The sequence below is a fragment of the Fusarium coffeatum genome, assembly GCF_003316985.1.
Source record: "Fusarium coffeatum strain FIESC_28 chromosome Unknown BRIP53273_contig_289, whole genome shotgun sequence".
NCBI classification, from domain to species: Eukaryota; Fungi; Ascomycota; class Sordariomycetes; order Hypocreales; family Nectriaceae; genus Fusarium; species Fusarium coffeatum.
This window is the reverse complement of record NW_022158080.1, coordinates 91,963-115,531: the sequence shown is the minus strand read 5'-3', so window position 1 is coordinate 115,531 and position 23,569 is coordinate 91,963. Positions and strand designations below refer to the sequence as shown.

The window sequence follows — 23,569 nt, the reverse complement described above, 5'->3', positions numbered from 1 at the left end:
GCTAATGACGGAGCTGGTGTGTTCCCTTCAAATTTACATGTCCGAAATCTTCACAAGCCATGCACTCTACTGAGATCTATCTCCAGCGCAAGCATGTGCGACTGCGACGCTAGGTACCTATGGATGGATGGATGTTGAGCGGGGAGGGGAAAAGTAACAGGAGCTGTGAAAGCTCTAGTGGGGGTGTTTTCCTTCAAGGAGGGGCTCGTTGCGCTTACAAGGGTCGATGGCTATCATCAACTCAACACAAGAGGAGAGGGGCATCATCCACAAATCCAGAACCCACTGCCCATTACCAGACCTATTGAACCGGGCGAACTAAGAGGCGCGGCATCATCATCTCGCCTCTCTTTCGCCAGGCTTGTTATTAATTACTCTCTATCATGAGTTTGTATTTTGAACAATTACGTTAGATACCCTCTCAATACTATCCACCGCTCTACACGAGGCGGGGTAGTGTTTTAATGGATGTAGCATGTATGTAATCCTCATGATGTTCTGCACCTCTACCATCATGGATTTCCATTCACCCTTTGAATCCTCCCCTCTCGTCCGCCAACTGAACTTTGATTCGCATTGACGATCCGCGCCAGTTGTGACAGACCTGGCGGGACACTTGGCGTGAGGCTTTGCGCGGGGATTGTGCGCAAGCGTCCTAGACTTTTGGAGGTATAAACGCGACTGATGAGACATCCATATCCATATTGATAATCAGCGAGAGACCCTGCCACTCTAAGGATAGAAACCCCCTCGTCCGTTTCACAGCAGTCCCATCTGTCCAGAACCAGTCTCCGTGAAACCTCGATATGGTTCGCTTCTGGAACCCAAAATTCAATGCACTGTAAACCCTCAGCCCGTGGGGATCCGTCTCCAGTATCCAGGGACCAAAGCTTCCCCTCCAATGGCAATCATAGCGGGCAGCATTGCCTACAGTACAGTACCGGAGGACAAGTGACCGGGCGATCGTCGCAACCCCGAGTTGAGAGCGATAGAACGGTCTTCACCCCGACCCAACTCCGATGAGCGCACCAAATCCAAACCCAAATTGTCCGATCAAACTCCAGACGAATTGATGTGAATGAATATATTTGTTGGTCATCCTATCTTATAAACCCCACGTATTGCGCAATCTATTTAATGATTCTTCCTTCTCTTCTATCTACTACTTCTTTACAAGTGGCCAATGCTCTTTACTTATAAGCAGTGCTCGTTGTTAGTCAGACCTAATGACCGCGTTGAATGCTGCTGAAGCGTGAGAGTCACAAAGATGAGGGGGCGGCTGGTCCCTCCTCAATTACCAAATATGGAAATATCGCAATGCGTTTCTACAACCTTTGTGGCTGATTGATTCGCTGTACTTTTACTCACCATAAACCGATGGCAACCCAGGTGAGACACATGGTATCTCAACAAGCAACTTTCGATCTTTTCATACTTCCGCTGACAAGAGTCTCTACTACACTACAATAGCGGGCTCCAGTACAATATTCCACGCTACGTCGCCGCCGGACACTGGTTATTTCAGACGGGAGCTTGTTATTACTTCCGTAACTGGCTCCCGCCTATTGCAAATCTACTAACCAACCATAAGGCGCACCTACACCTCGGTCTGGAGATTGATCTGCGTCTAGGTCAACAAACGACTTCCGAATTGCGGCTGTATAAGGACCAAAATATCCCGATATTTGATCTTCTCGATTTGCTTGTTATTGCTCCGGACTCATCCGGCACAGTGACGTCTTTATTTTCTTTCATGAGCATCCTCGGCGGCCTGGTCCTTGGCATGATCCTCGGTATCTCGTGGTACCGAAGTCATGACCCGACATCTACCGTACCGCACTTGTATATCCAGAGAGAATCGTGAGCTTCGAGCGATGCGACAAGCAAGAACTGAACTCGGACTTGTCGAAATTTATCGGGATTGCATTGCATTCAATGATTGGATGGAATTAGAGTTTCTACGTCACCAAGCAAATTAAACACTATACAATAGATCTTGAAAGTGAATCAGAGCGCCAGATGACAGAAGGTTCTAATATAATCACATATACACGTTTCAGTCAGGGAACAAATTCTTGAGTTGCCAACGATAGCGCCGACGGAATATTCATTCATTTTGAGCTCAATAACTCCAGCCGTGAATGACCCAGAGACCTCGGTTCATGTGCTTTGCCCACTCTGATAATCCCTTTTCTCATCAGAAGTGAGCTATGCAGCACCTTCCTAGCTTCATAGCCTAGCCTTATTCACAATCCCTTTCTATCTTTGCATCTTATAACTTAGTTCTCCTCGGAGGCAGCGGCGGCCTTCTTGGCCTTGTTGCCACGGAGCTTCTGCTCGGGCTCGGCCTTGACGGGCTTGTGGGACTGCTTGATGGCGGAAGCGCGCTCGACGGCGGCGGAGCGGAGGTCAGCACGGTAAGAGTTCTTGGCAGCCTGGTTGGCAACGGCCTGGTAGGTCCTGAAGGAAGTTCGATGTTAGCTGAGTTCACTAATATGTTGAACAAGTACAACACAATGGCGTTGTATGCAGTCAATACTCACTTGCGGTTGCTCTTGGAGCCGCTGTAGGTGGTCTTGGTGAGGTTCTCAGCGGGCTTGTTGGGCTGAGCCTTCTTGGTGGTGACAACAACGGCACCCTTCTCACCAGCGGAGATACCGATGGCCTGTTGATTAATTGTTTAGCTTTCGTTCATCAAGTCGAGACATTATCGTCGTGGTTGTCGTAGTCGTACCTTGTCGTTGACGAAGCCGGAGTGCTGCAAAGCGAGTTAGCCCACATGATCGATCTTCCATGGTTGACCCCTCGAATATTGCTTCGATACGGATCAACCTTCAAAAATAGAATCATACCTTGCGGGAGCTCTTGTTGATCAGGTTGAGGGGGTCTCGGGAGAACTGGACACCACCGTTCTTCTTGCTCTTGGCAGAGTAGCAGTTGTTGTCACCTGCGCGATCGCAAAAAACGTTTCAGTAATTGATCCCAACATGATAGAGCGCGTAGTCGTTGGCCGTCTCTAAAAAATCAAAAATTCGCCTAGGGAAAGGGAGACTCACGGACGATCTCCCAGATCAGGTCCGAGGAGATGTTAGAGAGCTCCTGAGCGGTAGACATTGTGATTGTGATTTTGGCGTGAAAATTGACCGGGGAGAATGAAGCTTGAGGTGTCGTCGTCGAGATATCCAGTTCCAAACTGACAAGAGTTGAGTTGAGAGTTGAGTTGTGCGGTGGATCTCGCCTAGGGCTCCAAATATGGATTAGCGTGGCCTTTGGAGTCGAGATCGTTAATTGGTTACCTTCCATGCGACGTGAGAGTCCAGTGACTCCAGTCAGAGCTGGAAGCGAATAACCCCTGATGTCATCTGAAAAGGTGTTGTAAGTCAAGCAAAGCTGCTATAATCGTGCATACATATGTTCTATCGACAAGAATACATCTTTTCGACATAGATAGAGTCTTCGATAATACCATTATTCCCCTTCATTCATTCGTATTAACTTGCGTGTTCATGTGCCTGGATGCCAAGCAAATACGCGTGGCTTGATTGATTGGAAGAGGAGGGAGCCCGTAGCCCGACTAAAGGTACAGAGTCACGTCAGCAGTCAGTGCCATTCCCAAACCTCCAGGCTAATCCCATTTGCTTCCCTATCCCCATCTTCATTCCAAAGACAAAGGAAACAAGGTTGGACTTGTTCAAATCCGGATCTTGCGGAGGGTGGAAAACCTCAACCAACACTAAACTCTCCATTTCGCGACTCAATAGACTGGTCTAAAACTCGAGCAGGAGCAAGAGGCGTCTATCATGCCACTTTGACGCTTGTTCTTTGAACTCTTTCGCTCGCCTCGCGACTTCTCCGGCCTGGCTATTCTCTCATTTGTACCCGATCATTTCAGTCTCTTTTTATCTTTCACCATTGCGCCTTGAATTCTACTCGATCGTCACATACCATACGCCATTCCTCTTAATACAAAACCCACCCGCCCATCATGTCCTACCTTCTCTACTCCGTCTCCTTCTTCACCATCGTCCTCGCCACGGTCCTCTTCTTCACCCGCGCTCACTGGCTCCCTCTCGTCCGACATATGCGACCCCGACTCCCCGGCGCCGACTATATCTACTCCCGACTTCCTGACAGTTTCGCGGGCGACATCGAGGCCGGTCTGTCCAGCACCACCTTTGATTTGTCAGGAAACGTCGAGTCTGGCGATTCACGCGCCGGTCTCGACGATGCAGCTAAGGCCGAGGTCCTGGCCATTATGAAGAAGAGAAGGATGAACTTTGACCAGGCGAGAAAGGTCTACATGGAGAACCGATTTAAGGCCAACGGAATTGGCGCCGATGGTCTGCCGAGAGATCCGAAGTTCGTGAGCTTCTCTTAAGAGTCGCATAGATGGACGAAGTCGGCACTACACTCAGCGCATTACGACGATATCCGATTATAAACGCAATCCTCGATATTTCTTCACGGCTCCTGATGCCACGAGCGTCTATTAAAAATCATATACGAAACTTGTCCAAACTACATTCAGTTTGACTTGCGAAACAGAAACAACCTTACGTTGGCACACCAGATGCAATTTCCTATACCTCTTGACTTTTTGGCCTTTTTCTTTTATCATGCTTTTCGACTTGCTTTTACATGCACCGGTAGCGTTTGTTGGATTGATTCCATAAATGGTTTTCTTTTATTTTGTCAGCAGCGGCCTGCGGTCACCTCGACCTTTCGGGCAAGGAGTTTAGGTGGAACGCGAAGTTTTATTATTCACTGAGGCAGATTCTTTCTCCTCGGCCAACTGCTGTAGTTTCTTTTTCCTAGCTTCGTTTATTTAAATCATTCAACTGATTATTTAAATCATCGTCGTCTCCGCCGAACGCCATAAGTGAGTGAGAACATTACAAAGATCAAAATTTATATACCGAAATCGTTGATCATGAGCCAACGAGCTCACAATATCATCTAAGCGGAATGGCAACGCGCATCGACATGCCTCATTGCTGCAGACGCCAAGATCATTCCATAACATGGACGTCAAAGGTTATCAACTCTACAGTCGTCCCAATGCGGTATGCCATCACATTGGCGAGGACCACATATCAGCCACCCGCGCACTTATTGAGTCTTTTTCATGCTGGGCGCATTGTCCGTGTAGGTGCGGCTGTCGCTGCCTTCGATCTCCTCAATGAGCTCGTCGACCTTCTCGATCTCCTTTTTCCAGCGACCTTCAGACATCTTCATATCGCGCTCGAACATCCACTGCTCAGGCATGCGGTATGTGCCGCCCATACGGTCAAAGGCAGTGAAGAATTGGCCATAGTTGACCTCAAAGCGAGAGTGGTGGAGCGAGTGGCATGCCGCACCGTTGACCACAGGGTTGTTGGTGAGATACTCGCCGTCGTGAATCATGACAGACCACAGGTTGACGAACACAAAGAGCGCAACATATGCCATCTTCTGAAGTGGGAATATGAAAGGGAAGATGTGATAAGGTAACGACTGAGTGAAGCCATCGAGGGGATGGAAGGCATGGCTGGCAAATGGGGTGGGCATAATCCACTTGTGGTGAAGCTTGTGCAGATACTTGTAAACCAGGCGATGATGAAGCCAGCGATGGGCCCAGTAGATACAAAAGTCGGTGAATAGGAGGAACAGCGGGAACTGCAAAAAGTCGTACCACAGCCCAGGTCCATCATCAGTGGTGTCGTAAAGTTTTCCGTAGCCGCGGACTTCGAGAAGGAAGAATGGTGCTGTGATGATAGCCATGACTGGCATGGCCTTGTTGGCCGCGATGATTTCAAGGCGGACCTGGTTCTTTATGAATCTCGGATGCTCAAAGGTACGCTTGTCGAAAATGAAAATGTATGAGAGTGTTGCGACAATGAAATAAACAAGAAGGCCAAAGATCCTGGTCGTATATGTTAGTTGAGATGATCAACAGGATGGATATCGACACATACCAAGTGATGAGATATAGTGTAAGAGCTTGACGAAAAGGGTTATCGCGATCCCATGCGCTCATGTACGCTTGTTCTGGGGGTTCCAAGGTGAGGAACTGTGTAGCTGGTTTGTAATTCCATGTTGAAAAGGCTTTGGCTGAGGTATCGGTTGTGTTTGATGGTGACGGGAAGTCATAGGGAGCTGGACGTTTGGGATAAAAGTAGGCATATGCGTAATCGGCAATGAAGGTGTCGACGACCTCTAGGACGACGTCCATGGTGGGCAATTGGATCCTTCAGGATGAACCAGAAAAGTCGGCAATAAATGAGCGAAGGTCGACTCTCATACGTGGTGCGGTTGGTTGAGCTGGTGTAAGTGAACAATCCCAGAGACAAACACAAGACAAACACGAAACTGCCAAACCCAGTAAGACTGAGGAATGAGAACTACATTTTGGTTTACAGGCGGGACCTGTCTTCATTTATCATTGAATCGATCATAGGGAAGGAAATCATATAGTCTGATACTACAAGGGGTCGGCGGCGGCTTGCGAGGCGGGGCCGATGTTTACTATCAGGGATGCATCGCGCAGTGGGGTTCCAAAAAGGGTCCTGAGAGCTGGGTTGAACCAATTGAAGAGCTGGGATGAAAGAGCTTCTGAAGCCATCTTATGATGAAAGACGTACGATAGAACGGGCTCCTGGACAAGTCAAGCAGGGTCCTTGTCATTCAATTCCATGGGACTACACCGAATACATGGGGTTTATCTGCCTACCTTTCAATACGAATACACATAGTTTTTAATAGGGGTAGATTGCTAGATATGGGATCTGTTAAGCACTGAATGGTTGGCCAGATAGAAGAAGAAAGTCGCATGATGAGTTCCGAGGGCACCCGGGCAGTGATGTCTTCTTGAGTAAACTAATGCACGTATTTAGATACTGAGGGCAAACATCAAAGTACAATTATAGGCGTTCTGATCCATCTATCAAAGACTTGCAGGGGTCAATGGCCCAAAGTCGTCGTCGATGTTGGTCGATGTGGTGTGTTCCGGCTTCTCAGGGCCCGGGAGTTTGTCAACCAATGGAATTTGCCAATTGAGCATGATGTTCCACTTTCGAACCCTGTGCATCGAAGACTGTTTATTACCCGATATCACGAAGACGAGATATCGAACGATTCTGAGTTCCAAGCGCAGCTCTAAGCGGAAGCCAACAAGACATGTACACTTTTACCGCAATAAAATTGGCCAATTTCAGTACCATCTTGTTCTGAGTTGATATGTTGAGGCTCAGCGTGCATCGCGAAAAGTTAGAGTGACCAGTCCTTACTGCGTAACAACGGATCAATTACTACATGACGCAAAGGGTTGAAAAGCTTACCTCGGTAAGCAGATCAGTATCTACTCAGTCCTTGATGACAGATGCAATAGATACTTATTGAACATTGGACAAAGGGCACGGAGGCTCTTCAGGTAACAGTCAATATCTACATACACAGCACGGTATTGAGGTAAAACATCATGAGTTGGGATCACACATAGCAGATAGCTTATCGAATCATTAGACGTCGGGATACGGAAACGAATACGCTGGGGAAACCCTGAAGATGCTGCAGCTCAGGCAGGTACAACGCCGCTATGATACGGGCAGGCACTACTGGCCTGACATCGTTTGATGCGGGAGCCAGGATTTAGACTAAGCTACGGTTTAAACACGGGATTACGAGCCATGATTTCGGGTATAAGAGAGAATACCTCGCTGAACATCTGGGGACCTTGACAATTCTTCGTCTTACAATACGATACATGTGGCTTGTCAGCTGCATCACACGTCTCCCCCAGACCTAAATAAACATCTCACATTTGTCTAAAAGTCTCCATCAGTGCCCCAGCAACATTACCAGCCCGCCCGTTAGAAACCCAACCAACGAGCTCGGTCAACAGAAATACAGCCTCGAGTTTCATCATCTTGTGCGGGAACCACCGGTTTCCCTGCCTGATAGTTTGGAAGTTATTGCAGTGGCGCTGTTGCACCATATAACCTTGAGCTTGAACTACGGGCAAATACAGACGTGACCGTAGTAAGTTGTAAGCATCATCAAAGGCAGGGGTTGGCATCCCAAATACGTCCCAACATTAATTATACATACCGCTTTGTGGCAGTCATTGTATCTTTTTTCTCACATGAACGTTATTGCCGGCTTTTTGGCTATCAAGTAGTGACAGGTGTGCGCTGCTGACTCTTATCTCGAGTCAGTATCGTAAAACTAATCACAAACTCTGCAACCATCCTGAGTCGTGAGATTTACCTCTTCACTTTGCTCAATCCATTTTGTGAATAATTGTGTGCTGCAGACTCTCATACAGTATTACTTGGCATCAGCAATGCTACTCATCATCACCATCAACGCCATCCACTCGCAACTCTTGATCCTTGACAACCACAATCTTTAACTTGTTTTGGCGAGAGGGCTAGGTATGTGGCACCAGTCACCATCCATCTAAATGTCACACAAATGTCGTACAAAACTGGTCAATCCGACGAGACTTGTCACTTTGTGGTGGCGCGGCTCTGTTGATATGATGTGTGTGATATAACCATGCAAGTCAATGTAGGACCAGTGACCCCAATTGGTTCGGAGGAGCCTCCCTAAGCTAAAGGGACATCAGCATGTGGTGGGAAAGGGTTGTTGCGAGCTTGGAAGAGCTAAACTTAAAAAAACCATCCCGCATGGTTCTCCAGTGTCTCGTCTAGTACAAGTCCAAGTCCAAGTACAGGTACAGGTACAGGGTACGTTTCCTGTGATGGAGCCGAGGGTCTCATCCATAGTATCAAGTTTGCCTTGCAATCTCTGGTGACACAGAGTAGTTTGTTACTTCAGAAATGCGTGTATATTCAGGCCATTCTTTGGGTTAGTGGAAACCATTGACACCTTCTTCGGCTGCATATATATCCATATATCCAGCAGAGGTGGCCAATGCGCAAGGAACTTAACGATCGTTGTCTGTCTTGAAGTAACGGCAAAGAGTTATGATAGAGTTGAAGTTATCTTGCTCGGTCAAACTCTCGATTAATGGTTCGAAACGGTTACATCATAAAAACCTAGACCCTCATGAAATCACTGGGCAACATTCACACCCGAACCTAGAGCCACGTGCTGACTTTAAGATGTGGGTATAATACTGCATAAGCAAGCTTCAGAAAATCTTGATGAGGAGGTTCGTAGTAGACAGGAAGCCACTACCATTTTGGATGATTACGACAGGGAGGAAGAGAAACAAAGGAAAAGGAAGGGACGTGAAAAAAGGGGGCGTGCGCAGGAAAATATCAACAACGCGACCACCTACCTAGGTATCTCACCACCCCTCAATCTCAGTGCAGTAGGACGTAGGTACAGCAGGAGAGGGCGTGCAGACCCGAGTGACAGGCGTAATTGTAACTGGACTTCCTTTCTATCTCCTGTCCAGTAGGTGGTCATCTCAAGCCACAGCCCAGCTCAGGGCAGCCGCCGCCGGACATCCACGCCCATCAGGTAGCGTGGACCCACCATCCAAAAACCCCTGACGGATTCGAGGCTGATATTCCAATGCGTCTGTGCGTTAAAGTCTGGTACGTACCGGTGATTTTATCCCCACTTAACTGGATCGCGACCCCACTCCCCCCGGGCCGTGCTGCGTGAAGAGCTGCAATCCACTGGAACCCATGCTTTCCTTCTAGCACTTAGTTACCAACCCGCTTCCTCCTCGGCCGGGCCTCTCTTTTTTTCTTCTCTTTTCCTCTTCCATCAAAACATCATCACGCTTAATTTGTTCTTACTCCTATCGTCAACCCAACGATACTTCTGGCCCTCCCGTCGCACACCCCCGACGATTATCCTCACCGGCCTTTGCCCATCAAGGGCTTTTAATTGTACGCATTCTCAACAGCTGCATTTTAACGCCTAGCTGTCGCGTCTGCCTCGTTTAGCTGTACTTGTCATCAGCTTGCTTGCCTTGACACCCAGCCTCGCGCTGTCACCGACTTGACTGGCACGCGCCAACACCTCGACCACACCGAACGCACCACGCATCGATTGCGATCAATACACCTTTCGTCTCAACGAGTTCTATTAAACTCCCCGTCACCGAGACCCACCTTGCGCAATGTCGATGTATCCGCATCGCGCCATGGGGGCCGGTCCCCAGGGCAATTCGACCCGTTTGAACGAATTGCTCGAACAGATTCGAGTTGAATTCGAGACCCAAATGCGCGCGACTGAAAACTACGAGCATCAGAGTAGGTCTACTACTTGCACCTTGACGTGTATACCGCGTTATTTCTTTCGCTCCAGCTAACACATGTGTATCTTTAGTTGCTGCGCAAGTTAGCGAAATGCAAATGGTCCGTGAGAAGGTTTACCAGATGGAGCAGACTCATCTGGGTCTCAAGCAGAAGTAAGTTGCTTGCGTCTTAGTGATGATAATGGACATCGATTAACCTATCTATCTGCAGGTACGAGGACGAGATCAGTGCCCTGCGACATCAACTCGATGCTGCTAGAAAGGGCGGACTTCAGGGTGGCATGCCCGGACCGCCCCAGCATGCTGCTCCTTCCCAACAGCCACCCTCAATCGCCCCCGGTAATGGTCTTTTCAGCGGCATCATGGCTGGCGGCAGTCAGGGAGGTCTTGCACCACCACAGCAAGGTCAGCAGCAGAGCCAGCAGGGTCAACCCCAGGGCGCGCAACAGCCGCAGCAATCCCAGCAGGGCCATGCTCCTCCTCAAGAACAGCCATTGGGACCTCAGCACCAGATGAGCCAAGGACCTCCTGGCCTGCCGGTCCCTCCTCACCCCAATGCGCAGCAAGCCCCTTATTCTCAGAACTATCCTCCTGGCCCTGTTTCGAACGGAATGGGACCTCAGCCCCAGAGCACTGCTTCTCCCGGTCCTGGCAGGAGGGGTATCGGCCGCCCTCCCGGCGCTGTAGGCGGACCTGCAACTCCTCAGATCAACACACCGGTGCCTTACCCCGGATCTGCGGCATCGCCCCAAGTTAGCCACCCAACCCCCGACCACGCTCGAATGGCTGGCCCTCACGCCTCTGCCGTTGGAAACTCACTCGGTGATCTCGAAGTGGACAACGTTGCCCCTCACAACAAGAAGACGGGAAATGATTGGTATGCCATCTTCAACCCCCAAGTGCAACGCGTTCTCGATGTCGACCTCGTCCACTCGTTGAACCATGAGAGTGTAGTTTGCTGTGTGAGGTTCAGTCACGATGGTAAATATGTTGCAACCGGTTGCAATCGATCGGCTCAAATCTTTGATGTGCAGACCGGAGAAAAGGTTTGTGTGCTCGAGGACCACAATGCCTCTGATATGAGTGCCGATCTCTACATTCGTAGTGTTTGCTTCAGTCCTGATGGCCGTTACCTGGCTACTGGCGCCGAAGACAAGTTGATCAGAGTAAGTACCTTACTAAATCATCAAGGGATAATGACACTAACGCTATACAGGTCTGGGATATTCAAACTAGAACTATCCGAAACCACTTCTCAGGTCACGAGCAAGATATTTACTCACTGGACTTTGCACGTGATGGTCGCACCATCGCCTCTGGCAGTGGCGACAGGACAGTCCGCCTGTGGGATATTGAGCAAGGTACCAACACGCTTACACTCACCATAGAGGACGGGGTGACGACCGTTGCTATTTCTCCCGACACCCAATTTGTCGCCGCCGGCTCTCTTGACAAGAGCGTGCGTGTGTGGGACATCCACTCCGGTTTCCTTGTTGAGCGCCTTGAAGGTCCTGACGGCCACAAGGACAGTGTCTACTCGGTTGCGTTCTCTCCAAGCGGTAAAGATCTTGTTTCCGGCAGTCTTGACAGGACGATCAAAATGTGGGAGCTCAGCACTCCTCGACAAGGCAACCAACCCGGCCCTAAGGGTGGCAAGTGTGTCAAGACATTCGAGGGTCACCGGGACTTTGTCCTGTCGGTGGCTCTTACTCCTGATACCAACTGGGTGCTTTCCGGCTCGAAGGATCGTGGAGTACAGTTTTGGGACCCCCGCACAGGCACTACGCAACTCATGCTGCAAGGCCACAAGAACTCTGTTATCTCTGTTGCGCCAAGTCCTCAAGGCCGATACTTTGCCACTGGTTCTGGTGACATGAAGGCTCGTATCTGGTCATACCGTCCTTTCTCTTGACTAAACAAGGAACCGGCTCAGTGGGTTGCCTTTTAGACGCTGCAACTCGACAACGTAAGAAGGTGGGAGAAAAGATCCATGCTTGGGGGATTCAATGAATATTGGAAAGACGATTAGGGATTATCTTTACATCGAATGGTGGCCAGCCAGAGTGAGCGACAAATATTTCTGTTTTTTGGGTACCAGACAACAGGGCCGCTCCACCGGCGCAATCTCACAGCTCGAAGAACGGTCAGAGGCGCATAGGGATGGGAAGAATTTGGAGGGCATACCTGTTCCTGCTTTGTGCAGGATAGACGAAGGGTATGCCGGTACGTCGCTAGCACAATACTTTTAACCTTTGATTGTTGCGCAATGTGTTATTATGAAAGTCAATAATGAAAATCACCGATTCCCAACGTTCTTGTTCCACTGATTTCTGTGGTGATTTCATTCGCAGCATATCCTGACATGTTCTATAACATAAATGAATTCGATGTTCCTATAATGAACCGAATAGACTCGAAAATGCATCGCCGCCTTTTTTCTTTTTCTTCTTCGGTTTATCCTTGGCGCCGTCTTTCAGCACTACCTCTGGTGTGCTTTTGCGCACAGTCTTTTGTTTAAGTTCCTTCATTTTGTGGTCTTTCGGAGGCATGTCTGATTTCGATTTTGGCTTGTTTGTATTCTTCTGCGATGACAAGAGCTCCTCACGTGAAACCGCCACGCCCATATCCGTTTCAGAACCGGGCGCCTCAAGTGCTATTGTTTGCGTTGTAGAGTTAAGCGAGTCAAGCTTGCCCTGTCCTGAACTTGCTGACTTAACAACAGCTGCTGCTACAGATTCGTGGTCATGGTGATGCTCGGGAGGAACGAGGTGGGATAGTAGGGTGTTTATACGAGCGAGGACCGAGAGGAGGAGGAGACCCAAAGGCGCATGTTGGTTATCGGCTGCTAGTTGCGACAAGGTGCTGCATGGGACACGGATGCGCGGTCAGCGATACAGGTCATATATCATGACAAATACGGGGCAAAGATTTGACTTACAAAAAAGCAGAAGGGATTACATGGCGCATCATCCATTTTGCACGGACGAGTGCAGGGTGGTTGTCGCGTTTCGCATTGCTAGACTTTGTCTTTTTGGGACGCGAGACGAGGTCTTGGGAAAGCTTTTGGGAAGCACGGCGAAGAATAGAGAAGGAGGACCACCAGTGCGTGCAAGAATGTTGGTTCTTGTGACGGTGGGCGAAGGCATTCAGGATGGCGAGGTTAGGAGCGAGTGATTGGCTTGTGGAGGCCAAGAGAGCGGTATCGGGGGGAGTTGTCATGATGGGGATGGAGGTGGAATATTTGTGCTCATTATTGGTAATAAGAGTTTCAGAATTGATTGTGTAAGTCCGGGATTCGGCCGAGAGAGGCAGATAGCGATGGTTGAGGCTGAAGGAGTGACGTTGAAGCTGCGATGAATGAAGCTAAAGCATGTGCAAAGCAACTTTTACAGTGGTTGCGATAAGATAAGGGGTTGTTATGATTTGAGTTTAACTACTAGGTAATCTACCTAACCTAGCCCATGAAGATAGCTTACCTAGTAGTCAGTTAGTGTTAGGCAACGGGAGTGAGTATTTTGTGGAGTTCAGTGAAAGACGAGTTGTTTTTGGTCCATGGCGAGCATATGATTGTCATGTCCATGCAAGACATAGGCTGAATCTGTCGTGGATTTTAGGCCATTCATTGATGGGTAAGGTGAAGTAAAGGAAGGAGCCTCTGCCTTGCTTGCCTGCCGCATGCATGTCTTCAGTTCCCGTATCCAATCCCAACCCCAGGCTCTGACATCAGAATAACAGTCATGCATGCATGATATCTTTTTCTCTTTCTCAACTCTTCGTTTTTCTTTCTAATTCCATTGACAACCAAGCCCATTACGCCCGCACAACCCTCTGGAACAAACTGCAGCCAATGTTCCTATTAGCCATTGCCTTCAAAGTGGTCTCGTGAGCCCCTAGTCTCGTCTCCACGTACCATCACCCATGACCCCATGCCTAAACTAAAACAAGGCCATAGCCCGTAAGGCCTGTTGGAGCTGCACAAGATTCGAATTACAGGTGGGGTTCAGTGCGACGAGGCGATGTCTGGACTGCATTGAAGCGGGTACAACCGCTGTGCCATATACTAACTACCCTTTCATGATACTCAATGGCTTCCCAGTCGAGGTGAGACGAGACTGTTTTGTCTGTTGTCCTACGCAGATTTAGTCTACAGTTTAAGCGTAGACGTTTGTTAGTCTGACCGACCACACATGCAGTTACTGCATATGTCCTATCGATCACTTGTATTCTCCGGCAGTTCAGTTCATGCAGTCCAGCTCTCTCAGCTCTAGAGCCAAACGTCAAGTCGCCCACCCTCCCCTCCTTCAACTGCAAAAACAGACTACAAGAGACTAGTCTCCTTGGCGGTAGCGTAGGGTCCTGGAGATTGAGAGGATCTCTTACTGCATGTTTAGTCAAACATCTTATCATGGTTACTCTATTGAACAACTTTTTGTATCAGTTACCCCTGTGGGTTCGACCCTGCCAACCCAATTACAAGCCTGAGATCAAGATCAAAATCAAGATCCAAACTGAAGCCAACAAAGGAGGAGTCGTTGACCATCCATCGGCTATCGCGTGCACAGGGCACAGGCGTTCTCGAGCTATTCTTGGCTGCGATAAGCGTCATGTCCTTCCGGTGCGCACCCACTTTCTGTCACTCGCTATACCAAACCAAACCTACCTAGGTACTAAGGTAGTAGTTATCGTTATCCAAGTTGAGCCGCGTGCCATATGACCCTGAGCCGAGTCTGCCCTCTCTCTCTCTCTTGTCTTGTCCGTCTTGTGTTTCTCGTCTTCTTTTGCAATTGCTCAACTCGCTCGTCGAGGACTGGTGATACCTCAATTTTGCCGAGTCTGCAAACCCTGTCTTCCATTGCATCGCTGACCTTGTTTGCGACCATCCATCCAACTTTCCATTTTTTTCTGCAACCTTCGCCACCCCAACCATCCATACTTGGCCGACCAAGAAGAGGCCAATTGAGATAACTCAGAAGTTCCTATTAGGCTTCGAAAAGAATAACGAGACAACACGACGATATTCAAACCAACCCAAGTCAGACGTGAAATTGGCGGCAATTCACAATCACAATGTCTGCGGCGCGGAATCCTACGAGCTGGGATGGCTACGAGGGCGGTGCCTCGCCGGGAGAAAGCGTGACCGAGAGCATGCTTGAACGCGAACAAGCTCTCGTCGACGACGACAACGACGATGCTGAAAATGGCAACGAAGGGGGCTTCTCGAGACGGCGACGGTATGGTCCAAACAAATCCATCATAGAGTATTCACGTCTAACTCGCGCAGGTCCTCCATTACCTACCAATTGGCTGCTATTGCCGACATTGGCGGCGTCAACAGCTTCCGATCCTTTGCCAGGAGTTGGCAGCGAGCCGCAGGATTCCATGAAGTTATTCCTCGTCGACCGAGTTTTGTTCTTGCGCCCGACCAAGACGCCGATGATCTTCAATACAGTCGCAGCCATGTTCCGGGATCGTCGCAACCGCAATCCGGTCTTTTGCGCCAACACTTGGAAGCATCGTCTTCTCAGGCCAACGGCGAATCCAGCTCAGCCATTGAGTCGTCTCCAAGAGCAATGAGAACATCCCGTCGCGACGACGAAACAAAACCGCTGCTTGATGTTGAGGCAGGCGATTCGTCCATCGTTGGATCGCCCCGATCAAGCATCTTTGCTGTTCCGCCTCATCTTGCGGCCCCTGATATCGTTGGCAGCTATGGCTCGTTCCGGGACTCCTCGCCCTTTGGGACCATGGAAAGAAACCCGCGCCACCGCATTTCCTTCAGTGAAGGAAGTGGTTGGGGTGTAGCGGACGAGGACGAAGAGGAAGGCGAAGACGCAGCGCATGGCGAGCACCAGCCTATTCTCGTCAAAGAGGTCAAGCAGGGTAACAAAGTTGTCCTTGCTGTTGAGGGCCAAAGTACTCTTCCTCAGTCCGTCTTCAACTCCATCAACGCTCTCATTGGTGTTGGTCTGCTCAGTCTTCCGTTGGCCTTTCAGATGACGGGCTGGATCACCGGCCTGTTTCTTCTCACTTTCACAGCTGCTGTCACTTCTTACACAGGCAAGCTGTTGGCCAAATGCATGGACTTTGATCCTAGTCTCATCACATATTCCGATCTGGCGTACGTCTCTTTTGGTACTCGTGCTCGGGTGATCGTCTCTGCACTTTTCAGTCTTGAGTTGATAGCAGCTTGTGTCGCTCTGGTGATTCTCTTTGCCGACTCTCTGGGCCTTCTGCTTCCAGGCATTGCAACTGTCAACACTTGGAAGGTTGTGGCTTCAGGCTTGGTGTTGGTGCTAAATGCATTGCCTTTGCGCTTGTTGAGTTACACCAGCGTTATCGGTATCTTTTCCACGTTTTGCAGTAAGTACATAAGCTCGGCGTTGAACCCCGTCAATATACTAACGTGCTCTAGTTGTTGTAATTGTTATCATTGATGGATTCTACAAGCCCAACTATCCTGGTTCGCTTCGAGAACCGGCGACGACTTACCTTTTCCCTGAGAATTGGCTGGCAGTTCCCCTTGCGTATGGTCTCCTTGCCAGTCCCTGGGGTGCTCACTCTGTGTTTCCATCGGTATGTTACATGCTATTTGTTTGAGGTATCGGAACTGAGATGTTATAGATTTACCGTGACATGCGCCACCCGTACAAATGGGGCAAGGCTGTTAACATCACCTTCTCTTTCTCTGTAAGTTTTCAAGTGATACTCAAGTTGAAGGCTTGTCTAACTTGCGCAGTATCTGGTGGACACATGCCTGGCCGTGATTGGACTGCTCATGTTCGGTGATGGCATCAAGGATGCCATTACCTCTAATATTCTGAAGTCCAAAGGCTATCCTGATGCGTTGAAGATTATCATGTGTATCTTCATCGCTATCATTCCTCTGACAAAGATCCCTCTCAACGCTCGTCCCATTATCACGACCTTGGATGTCATTTGTGGTGTTCACGAACATCATCACCATCACGAACAGCCTCACAGCCAGCCCACTCGATCATCCGTTCTCGTCACCAAAGCGGTCCGACTGCTTGTCCGAGTCTTTGTGGTCATTCTTCTGCTATTCATCTCTATCGTCTTCCCGGCCTTCGACTCCGTCTGTGCATTCCTCGGTGCTGCTCTTTGCACCCTCATCTCTATCATCCTGCCTATCTCATTCTATCTGAAGCTGTACTGGCAGGATGTGTCTTTGCGAGAGAGGATCATGTCTGCTGTACTCCTCGTCATCTTTGGTATCTTGGGTACACTTGGTACTATCTGGACATTCTTGCCTAAGCATCTCATTGGCGCTGACTAGACTGTGTTTTTTTAACTTACCTGAACGTTGAGGCATCTACTGGAGTTGTTGAGCATTGTGTGTTGTACTGGCTGAGCTAGGTGTGCGTAATTTATGTGAACGCAGCTAGGATAAAATAATATGTTATGAACGGACCGTGTGATCTCATTCTGTCTATCCGTCTTGTTACCATCCTCCTGTTGCGTACCATCGATCTCCGTCTTGTTGACGAAACGTTACGGTGTATCGAACACTTGAGAAAATCAGTCCGCATCTCATAGTAACGACGCATCTGCTCGTCTTGCTGGGCTACGAGCTGTGGTATTTAGAATAGGCAGTCTTGACATTGTGTACCATCAACTTAACACTAGTTCTCGAATAAACCTAGTTTTCCAATGATCATCAATGAAAGATATATTTAACGAGCGTAGTCATAGCTATCTAGACGTTGGAAATGAGAAACACTTCCTAGTCGTTACCACGTTGATCATCCCCATACCGCTTCGCTTGCAATAAGACCGAAAAGAGAGCCAAAAAGCTCTTGGGTATCATCAGAAACCAGTCGGAAAAGAAGATGATTCGTCATGATACAAGTTGCACATCCCAATATACATCCACCTGTCCCCCTATGATCCCCCTTTGATATAAACATTTCCGAGGTCGTGACCTAACTCCCGTGCAAAGCAAAGAGTCCGAAAGTGCAGATAAAAATCACATAGATGACTCCGAGGTACCAATAGCTGAATCGCAAAAAAGCCTGACCCAATCAACAGTCCTTCCGAATATGTCTTCGATTCTCTGATAACGCCAAAGTTCAGAGACAATGCCGCTGTACCCCTGAATATGAAAATCCGTGTCGCCAAATATCACGTTCCGTTGATGCCGTCTGTGGACTGCCGGCAGTCGAAAAAACATATGCAGAAGAGAGTAATGAAAACGTTGAAGTACGAAGCACCCGAAGACATTTAGTCTTAAGAGAAAAGACGTTGGTTCGCGCCTGAAGGAGAGGGGCTGCCCAAGTCCAATTTGAGGATACGGCGGAGATCGTTTTCCATGGCCTGAAGGTTGTTTGAGCGACCCTCAAAAGGAGCTGGCGCAGTTGGAACGTTTCTAGCATGATCGTATTGGTGGGCGGGAGGAGCTGGCGCGAATCCATTCGGAACAGAATGGGATACAGTCGTGCCGTTTCCAATGGAGAGAAATTTCTTTAGAGCCTCGGTAGGGTCCTCAAATTGGGGGTTGGTTCGAGGTTGGTGAGGGGACAGTTCAGCGGGCGACCGCGCAGAGTTGGAACGAGCAGCTCTAATACGTTCCCCATAGGGTGTCGAGAAGGCTGGCCCCATGGGTCGACCTGGAGTCCCATCCAGTTCCGCACTGTCGATACCGCCGGATTGAACTCTAGATTGGGTGCGGGCTGTCTGGGGAAGAGTTGCCGGCTTCGGAACACTGCCCGGCCCAAAGGGAGACTGCACCGAGGGCGATTCATGAGCCAGGCCTGAAGGACGGAAGCTGCCAGTGCTATCACTGCGTTGACGTTCCTTCTCTTGGCGGTGGGCACGGAACATGAAATCAAGAGGAGATTCCTGAACACCTGACGAAGTCTGACGCAAGGGGGTTGGCGCCTCGGTGTCAGTGGGAGGAGAAGGCTCCTGGATGATATCCCGTGATGTCTTGCTGACACTGGGCGACTCAGTCAATGGTCGAGACACAAAGCTGGGAAGAGGCAAGGCTGATGGTGCAGGCGAGGCATGGAAAGTTGCACCAGCGAAGGCAGAGATGGATTTCATAGAAGAAGATTGATGCGGAGGTGTCTGACGGCCAGGGCGAGCAGACTCAGGTGATTGAGGGCCATTTTTGCCACGGTGCTTGTTGTTATTGTTGTGACTGCCGTTTCGAGTTCGCTGTTTCGAGTTGTGGCTCATGGGAGTATCGGTGCCAGCTCCTTTCTGAGGAGTGCGTGGTGCACGATCATATCGCGCGGGATCAATAGTGGCAACGTCGTTCTCGGAGGCATAGGCCTTCTGAGCTGCAGGACGGCCGTTACGGCCATTCCGGCGACGAGCAGGAGTTGTTGTAGGTTGAGATGGCGTCTCACTCATTTCTTCGGGTGCTTTATCACAAAAGAGGAGTATGCAGTGTGGACCGATTGAAATGGGACGGGACGAGGCGACAATACAGTCAAACAAGCCTGTTGTGGTGTGTTGTGTTGTGTTTTATCGTATTGTTTGGTGAAGGTTTGTTTTGCGATGCGACAGATCGAATTATGATTCTGGCGGATTGTATGAGAGAGAAGATAAGATCGAAGTAGGAATGGCGATTGAGTATAAAGCAACTATTCTGGTGAGGAGAGTGTTGGCTGTTCTGACCATGGTTGTACTAGACTGTAGGAGAGACCGTGAATCAAGGACGGCGTAGTGAATGAAGGAGGGGAACGGGAACAGGAACGGAGAAGAGAGAAGGGATGGAGCCTTTATTAGCAGGTTAATAACGAGCAAGCACAGGGCAGATCCGACGTGGACAGGAAACAAACTAACTAATAAAGTCAAGTCAGTTAGAGCCCACCCGACTCCAAAGGCAATGACGCGGGCAGAGCCAAGCCAGTCCAGGTGTACAGAGCGGAGTCTTGAGCGCCTAAAGCGGCTCCATCTGGCACTGATGCTTCACAGCTATGCTGTGCAGCCTCGTTTTCGGGGGGGCGGTGCAGTGTTGATGCTTTTTGTTTCTCTCATTCTTTTTTCTCTCTTTCTTTTCCTGTCAACTTTCAGATTGTATAGAAGAATAATCTTGTACATTAATAGGTCTAAGTTTTTAAAAAGTATGAGCTGCACGTAAAGACTATTGATAACAAAATTAAATTGAATTGAATGGATGGATAGATCGAAACTCTACCTGATCTACCCCGCCGTGCCGCTTCGCTGTAACAAATGCCCGGGCTGCGTTACAGGGTCAGCACCCACCGTAGGTAGCTGCCTGCCTGGCGCTTCATCCATCCAATCTATACCTTCTAGGTACTATCGAGGAGATAGGCAGATCCAGCCTTCCACCCAAACTCTTGAGCCGCATCATCGCTTTTCTAAAGTCAGCATTTAATAGTGAGAAGGTATGTTTGTTCTTTTCCCCTGCGCTGCACCATCAAGGTTCCCTCTTCTTTTACTGTTCCCTTCATGCCGAATCTGTGCCACTGACAGTCACAAGCTTTCAACGACGCATAGGACCGTCCGGCAAACGATATTTATTTGTACGTATTTCGCCTTCGCTTGTCGACCGCAACTCAGCAACAACAACACCAGACGATCGATTCTGACCTCCGACAGTAAGCAGCCGTGTCTTTCAGCAGCCAGCAAATCGATACCGCAAAACATCAACACCTAATCCTTACTTCGAACACTATACCAACCATGGCCGACGTTGAGATGAGCGATGCGCCCGTCGCCAAGAAGGCTGAGGGCTCTAACAGCAAGAGCGTCGAGGGCAAGAAGAAGTTTGAGGTCAAGAAGGTACAGAGTTCCTGGATGTGATTCCCCTGGACATATGCTGACCGGAAACGCAGTGGAATGCCGTAGCTCTCTGGGCATGGGATATCGTCGTTGATAACTGTGCTATTTGCCGTAATCATATCATGGACCTATGTATGTTTACTGAATATCTTCACGACGTCATGGGAAGAGGCTGACAAATTCACCAGGCATCGAATGCCAGGCCAACCAAGCATCCGCTACTAGCGAAGAGTGCACAGTAGCCTGGGGTATCTGCAACGTAAGATGACTGCATCATGTTATTCTCATGTGTTTGGACTAACGAGTACCTAGCATGCTTTCCACTTCCATTGTATCTCACGATGGTTGAAGGCCCGATCTGTCTGCCCTTTGGACAATAGAGATTGGGAGTTCCAGAAGTACGGACGATAGAGCACAACTTGAACGACGTCTCTGGAAATTATGTCTTACGAAGAAAAGAACAAAATAATCGTGGGAAAGGGATCGCTGAGGTGTTGCATTTTGGTACTGATGTACTAGAAATGATAGCCATGCCCAAGTCAGGCCATACAATTTATTGATTTCCCTTGCTTGCAAGATCGTACGCGTAACCTGCTGGCAACCACTTGACAGGATGTTTTTTGTAGAATGGCCACGCCGGCACAACGACGAGGAAAGTCAGGGCTGTGCCTCCCAGACCTAGGTATACGGCGAGCTTGATATCTTGGAGGATATAACCGACAACGAACGAGATCAGCTATTTCGCAGTTAGCCGAGCAATGGAGGACGGGAGTATATGATATCATTGCAGGAGGTAGAACGTACGCCGGAAACGATAAGGAGAACGGTAGCGAGCATCTCGACGAGCTTCTGGCCTTCAAAGTCCTACAGTGGAGCTTCAGTCAGATGTTGATCAGGTAAATCAAGGAGGGGGATCATGTACAATCTGTCCATCGACGATGTCTCGGATCTGATCAAGAGCTTGGTCGGCCATCTTGAATAGCAGTTGCGTGGTTGTAACGTAGATAGTTGGAGGTGTTGATTCGATGCGCTGCTATGCTGTGCCGTCGGTCGCGAATAGGTACAGTACAGTACTTTAGTCCGGTGGATGTACAGTCGGAATTGGTCTCGACACCTGGCTGTTTGGATGCTCCAACACTATACCGCTTTCGGCACCTAAACAAGCTTTGATAGTAGCGAGGGGGAATGTCTTTCCATGGTACGTACACTATCGTCAATGCTTCCTGGTTTCGGAGTCAGATGAATAATACCTAAGGTAGAGAGCAGGGAAGTAACAACGCAATGACCAGATTATGGTATGTTATCATTGTTAGCTCAGTTCTTTGACTAAATTACGTAGACATGTACGGATAAGAAACCTGTCATGAGAATTTACAGGGCAACGTTGGCAAGGCCATCGTATGGATCTATGCGCAATGGAAATGGGAATGACGGGATTGGATTCGACGAATCAGTCATTCATGAAAGTCAACCAGGTCAGCCAAACCATCTGATGCGTTCCTGGCCGTCGGGTTTCGGCAGCCTACATTGGTACCTAGCTAATAACCTCTGGCAGAATAAGCCTGAATAACATGGACGGGCTCCGATCAGGAAACAACCCGCCAAAGAAGAGCCGGATGGCGGGCACGGGGCCGATGGTTCTATTTACGAGACCACCTATAAAGACCAAGGTCAAGGCCAAGCATTTCATGCAGTAAGTTAAGTCAAATCAAAGTGGCGGCTGGGTTGTCTATTTTTGCTTGTGATAGCCGACACACCAAGACAATTTTTTTCTTAGCCCTTCCCACTTCTTACTGTAGACTACTTAGTTCCTCAACTCCTCTTTAATCAACTCAACCCTGACATCTATCGTCGTCGCTACTGACAACCCAACCCAACCTACAAACCTCCTTTTCATGTACCCCGTGCACAGCAAACCGGGTCTTCGAATCAATCAAAACCACGAGAAAATTTCTCGTCTGGTTTAGCCGTGCCAGTATCGAAATTGGCCTGACCTTGCTTGTTACTCAAGGCCCCGGCACCCATCGTCACCCTATCTTTATTCCCTGTTCGGGCCCAAAACAAATTCTCGCTATTTTCGGATACCTTTAATAACTCGGCCTGACTCCTGAAGAGGACCTTGTATCTTCAGCTTATATCGCAAATCCGTTCTTTATCAATTACTTGATAGGACTTCAACTTCGACGGCCTCCTATATCGACGACACATTCGCGCATCAACGCCTCCGTCGCCACTATCACGTTCCGGCGTCGCGCCGTTATCATATACAAGTTGTCAAGTTGGCTCAACTCGCCTTTTCCAACGTTTCCCTTCCTTCGCTCTTCGGTCCCGGCTTCTGGGTCTACAGCGGAGTAAACAAGAAGCCCCCGTAACTGGCCTTAAGAACGTACCGACCGCCACTCGTCTTCCGCTAGTCATCATCCCTTGGAACAACCAGCTGCCACTGGCGACCACCGCCGAGCGTAGCTCAGTTTTGAACAAATCACCAACTCGGCGCGGCACTGGCGCGCCGGGTGCGACGTCAACAATCGCCTGCATTAGACGACGCAGTAATCGAAACAATATTCAAGCTATGGGACTGTG

General features: G+C 49.2%; 9 protein-coding genes across 9 annotated transcripts; 4 read left to right on the top strand and 5 right to left on the bottom strand.

Annotated features, from left to right (window-relative positions):
* Positions 1 to 2,279: 2,279 nt before the first annotated feature.
* Positions 2,280 to 3,114, bottom strand: FIESC28_10202 (uncharacterized protein; the record flags this gene model as incomplete). Its single annotated transcript, XM_031164337.1, has 5 exons — positions 2,280 to 2,460; positions 2,544 to 2,665; positions 2,735 to 2,758; positions 2,853 to 2,947; positions 3,057 to 3,114. The coding sequence occupies 5 exons, from the start codon at positions 3,112 to 3,114 to the stop codon at positions 2,280 to 2,282; spliced, it is 480 nt and encodes a 159-aa protein (XP_031011632.1).
* Positions 3,115 to 3,985: 871 nt separating this feature from the next.
* Positions 3,986 to 4,378, top strand: FIESC28_10201 (uncharacterized protein; the record flags this gene model as incomplete). Its single annotated transcript, XM_031164336.1, has 1 exon — positions 3,986 to 4,378. One exon carries the CDS (start codon positions 3,986 to 3,988, stop codon positions 4,376 to 4,378), a length of 393 nt encoding a protein of 130 aa, XP_031011631.1.
* A 731-nt stretch (positions 4,379 to 5,109) lies between these two features.
* On the bottom strand, positions 5,110 to 6,211 carry FIESC28_10200 (uncharacterized protein; the record flags this gene model as incomplete). Its single annotated transcript, XM_031164335.1, has 2 exons — positions 5,110 to 5,902; positions 5,955 to 6,211. 2 exons carry the CDS (start codon positions 6,209 to 6,211, stop codon positions 5,110 to 5,112), a joined length of 1,050 nt encoding a protein of 349 aa, XP_031011630.1.
* A 3,867-nt stretch (positions 6,212 to 10,078) lies between these two features.
* On the top strand, positions 10,079 to 12,128 carry FIESC28_10199 (uncharacterized protein; the record flags this gene model as incomplete). Its single annotated transcript, XM_031164334.1, has 4 exons — positions 10,079 to 10,211; positions 10,288 to 10,369; positions 10,428 to 11,382; positions 11,433 to 12,128. The coding sequence occupies 4 exons, from the start codon at positions 10,079 to 10,081 to the stop codon at positions 12,126 to 12,128; spliced, it is 1,866 nt and encodes a 621-aa protein (XP_031011629.1).
* Positions 12,129 to 12,609: 481 nt separating this feature from the next.
* Positions 12,610 to 13,435, bottom strand: FIESC28_10198 (uncharacterized protein; the record flags this gene model as incomplete). Its single annotated transcript, XM_031164333.1, has 2 exons — positions 12,610 to 13,078; positions 13,155 to 13,435. 2 exons carry the CDS (start codon positions 13,433 to 13,435, stop codon positions 12,610 to 12,612), a joined length of 750 nt encoding a protein of 249 aa, XP_031011628.1.
* Positions 13,436 to 15,283: 1,848 nt separating this feature from the next.
* FIESC28_10197 (uncharacterized protein) lies at positions 15,284 to 17,510 on the top strand (the record flags this gene model as incomplete). The annotated part of the gene is made up of 5 exons (XM_031164332.1): positions 15,284 to 15,447; positions 15,498 to 16,576; positions 16,629 to 16,789; positions 16,838 to 16,903; positions 16,953 to 17,510. The coding sequence occupies 5 exons, from the start codon at positions 15,284 to 15,286 to the stop codon at positions 17,508 to 17,510; spliced, it is 2,028 nt and encodes a 675-aa protein (XP_031011627.1).
* Positions 17,511 to 18,460: 950 nt separating this feature from the next.
* Positions 18,461 to 19,588, bottom strand: FIESC28_10196 (uncharacterized protein; the record flags this gene model as incomplete). The annotated part of the gene is made up of 1 exon (XM_031164331.1): positions 18,461 to 19,588. The coding sequence occupies one exon, from the start codon at positions 19,586 to 19,588 to the stop codon at positions 18,461 to 18,463; it is 1,128 nt and encodes a 375-aa protein (XP_031011626.1).
* Positions 19,589 to 20,887: 1,299 nt separating this feature from the next.
* On the top strand, positions 20,888 to 21,397 carry FIESC28_10195 (uncharacterized protein; the record flags this gene model as incomplete). Its single annotated transcript, XM_031164330.1, has 4 exons — positions 20,888 to 20,986; positions 21,040 to 21,118; positions 21,175 to 21,245; positions 21,299 to 21,397. 4 exons carry the CDS (start codon positions 20,888 to 20,890, stop codon positions 21,395 to 21,397), a joined length of 348 nt encoding a protein of 115 aa, XP_031011625.1.
* A 142-nt stretch (positions 21,398 to 21,539) lies between these two features.
* FIESC28_10194 (uncharacterized protein) lies at positions 21,540 to 21,959 on the bottom strand (the record flags this gene model as incomplete). The annotated part of the gene is made up of 3 exons (XM_031164329.1): positions 21,540 to 21,722; positions 21,791 to 21,850; positions 21,909 to 21,959. 3 exons carry the CDS (start codon positions 21,957 to 21,959, stop codon positions 21,540 to 21,542), a joined length of 294 nt encoding a protein of 97 aa, XP_031011624.1.
* Positions 21,960 to 23,569: the final 1,610 nt, after the last annotated feature.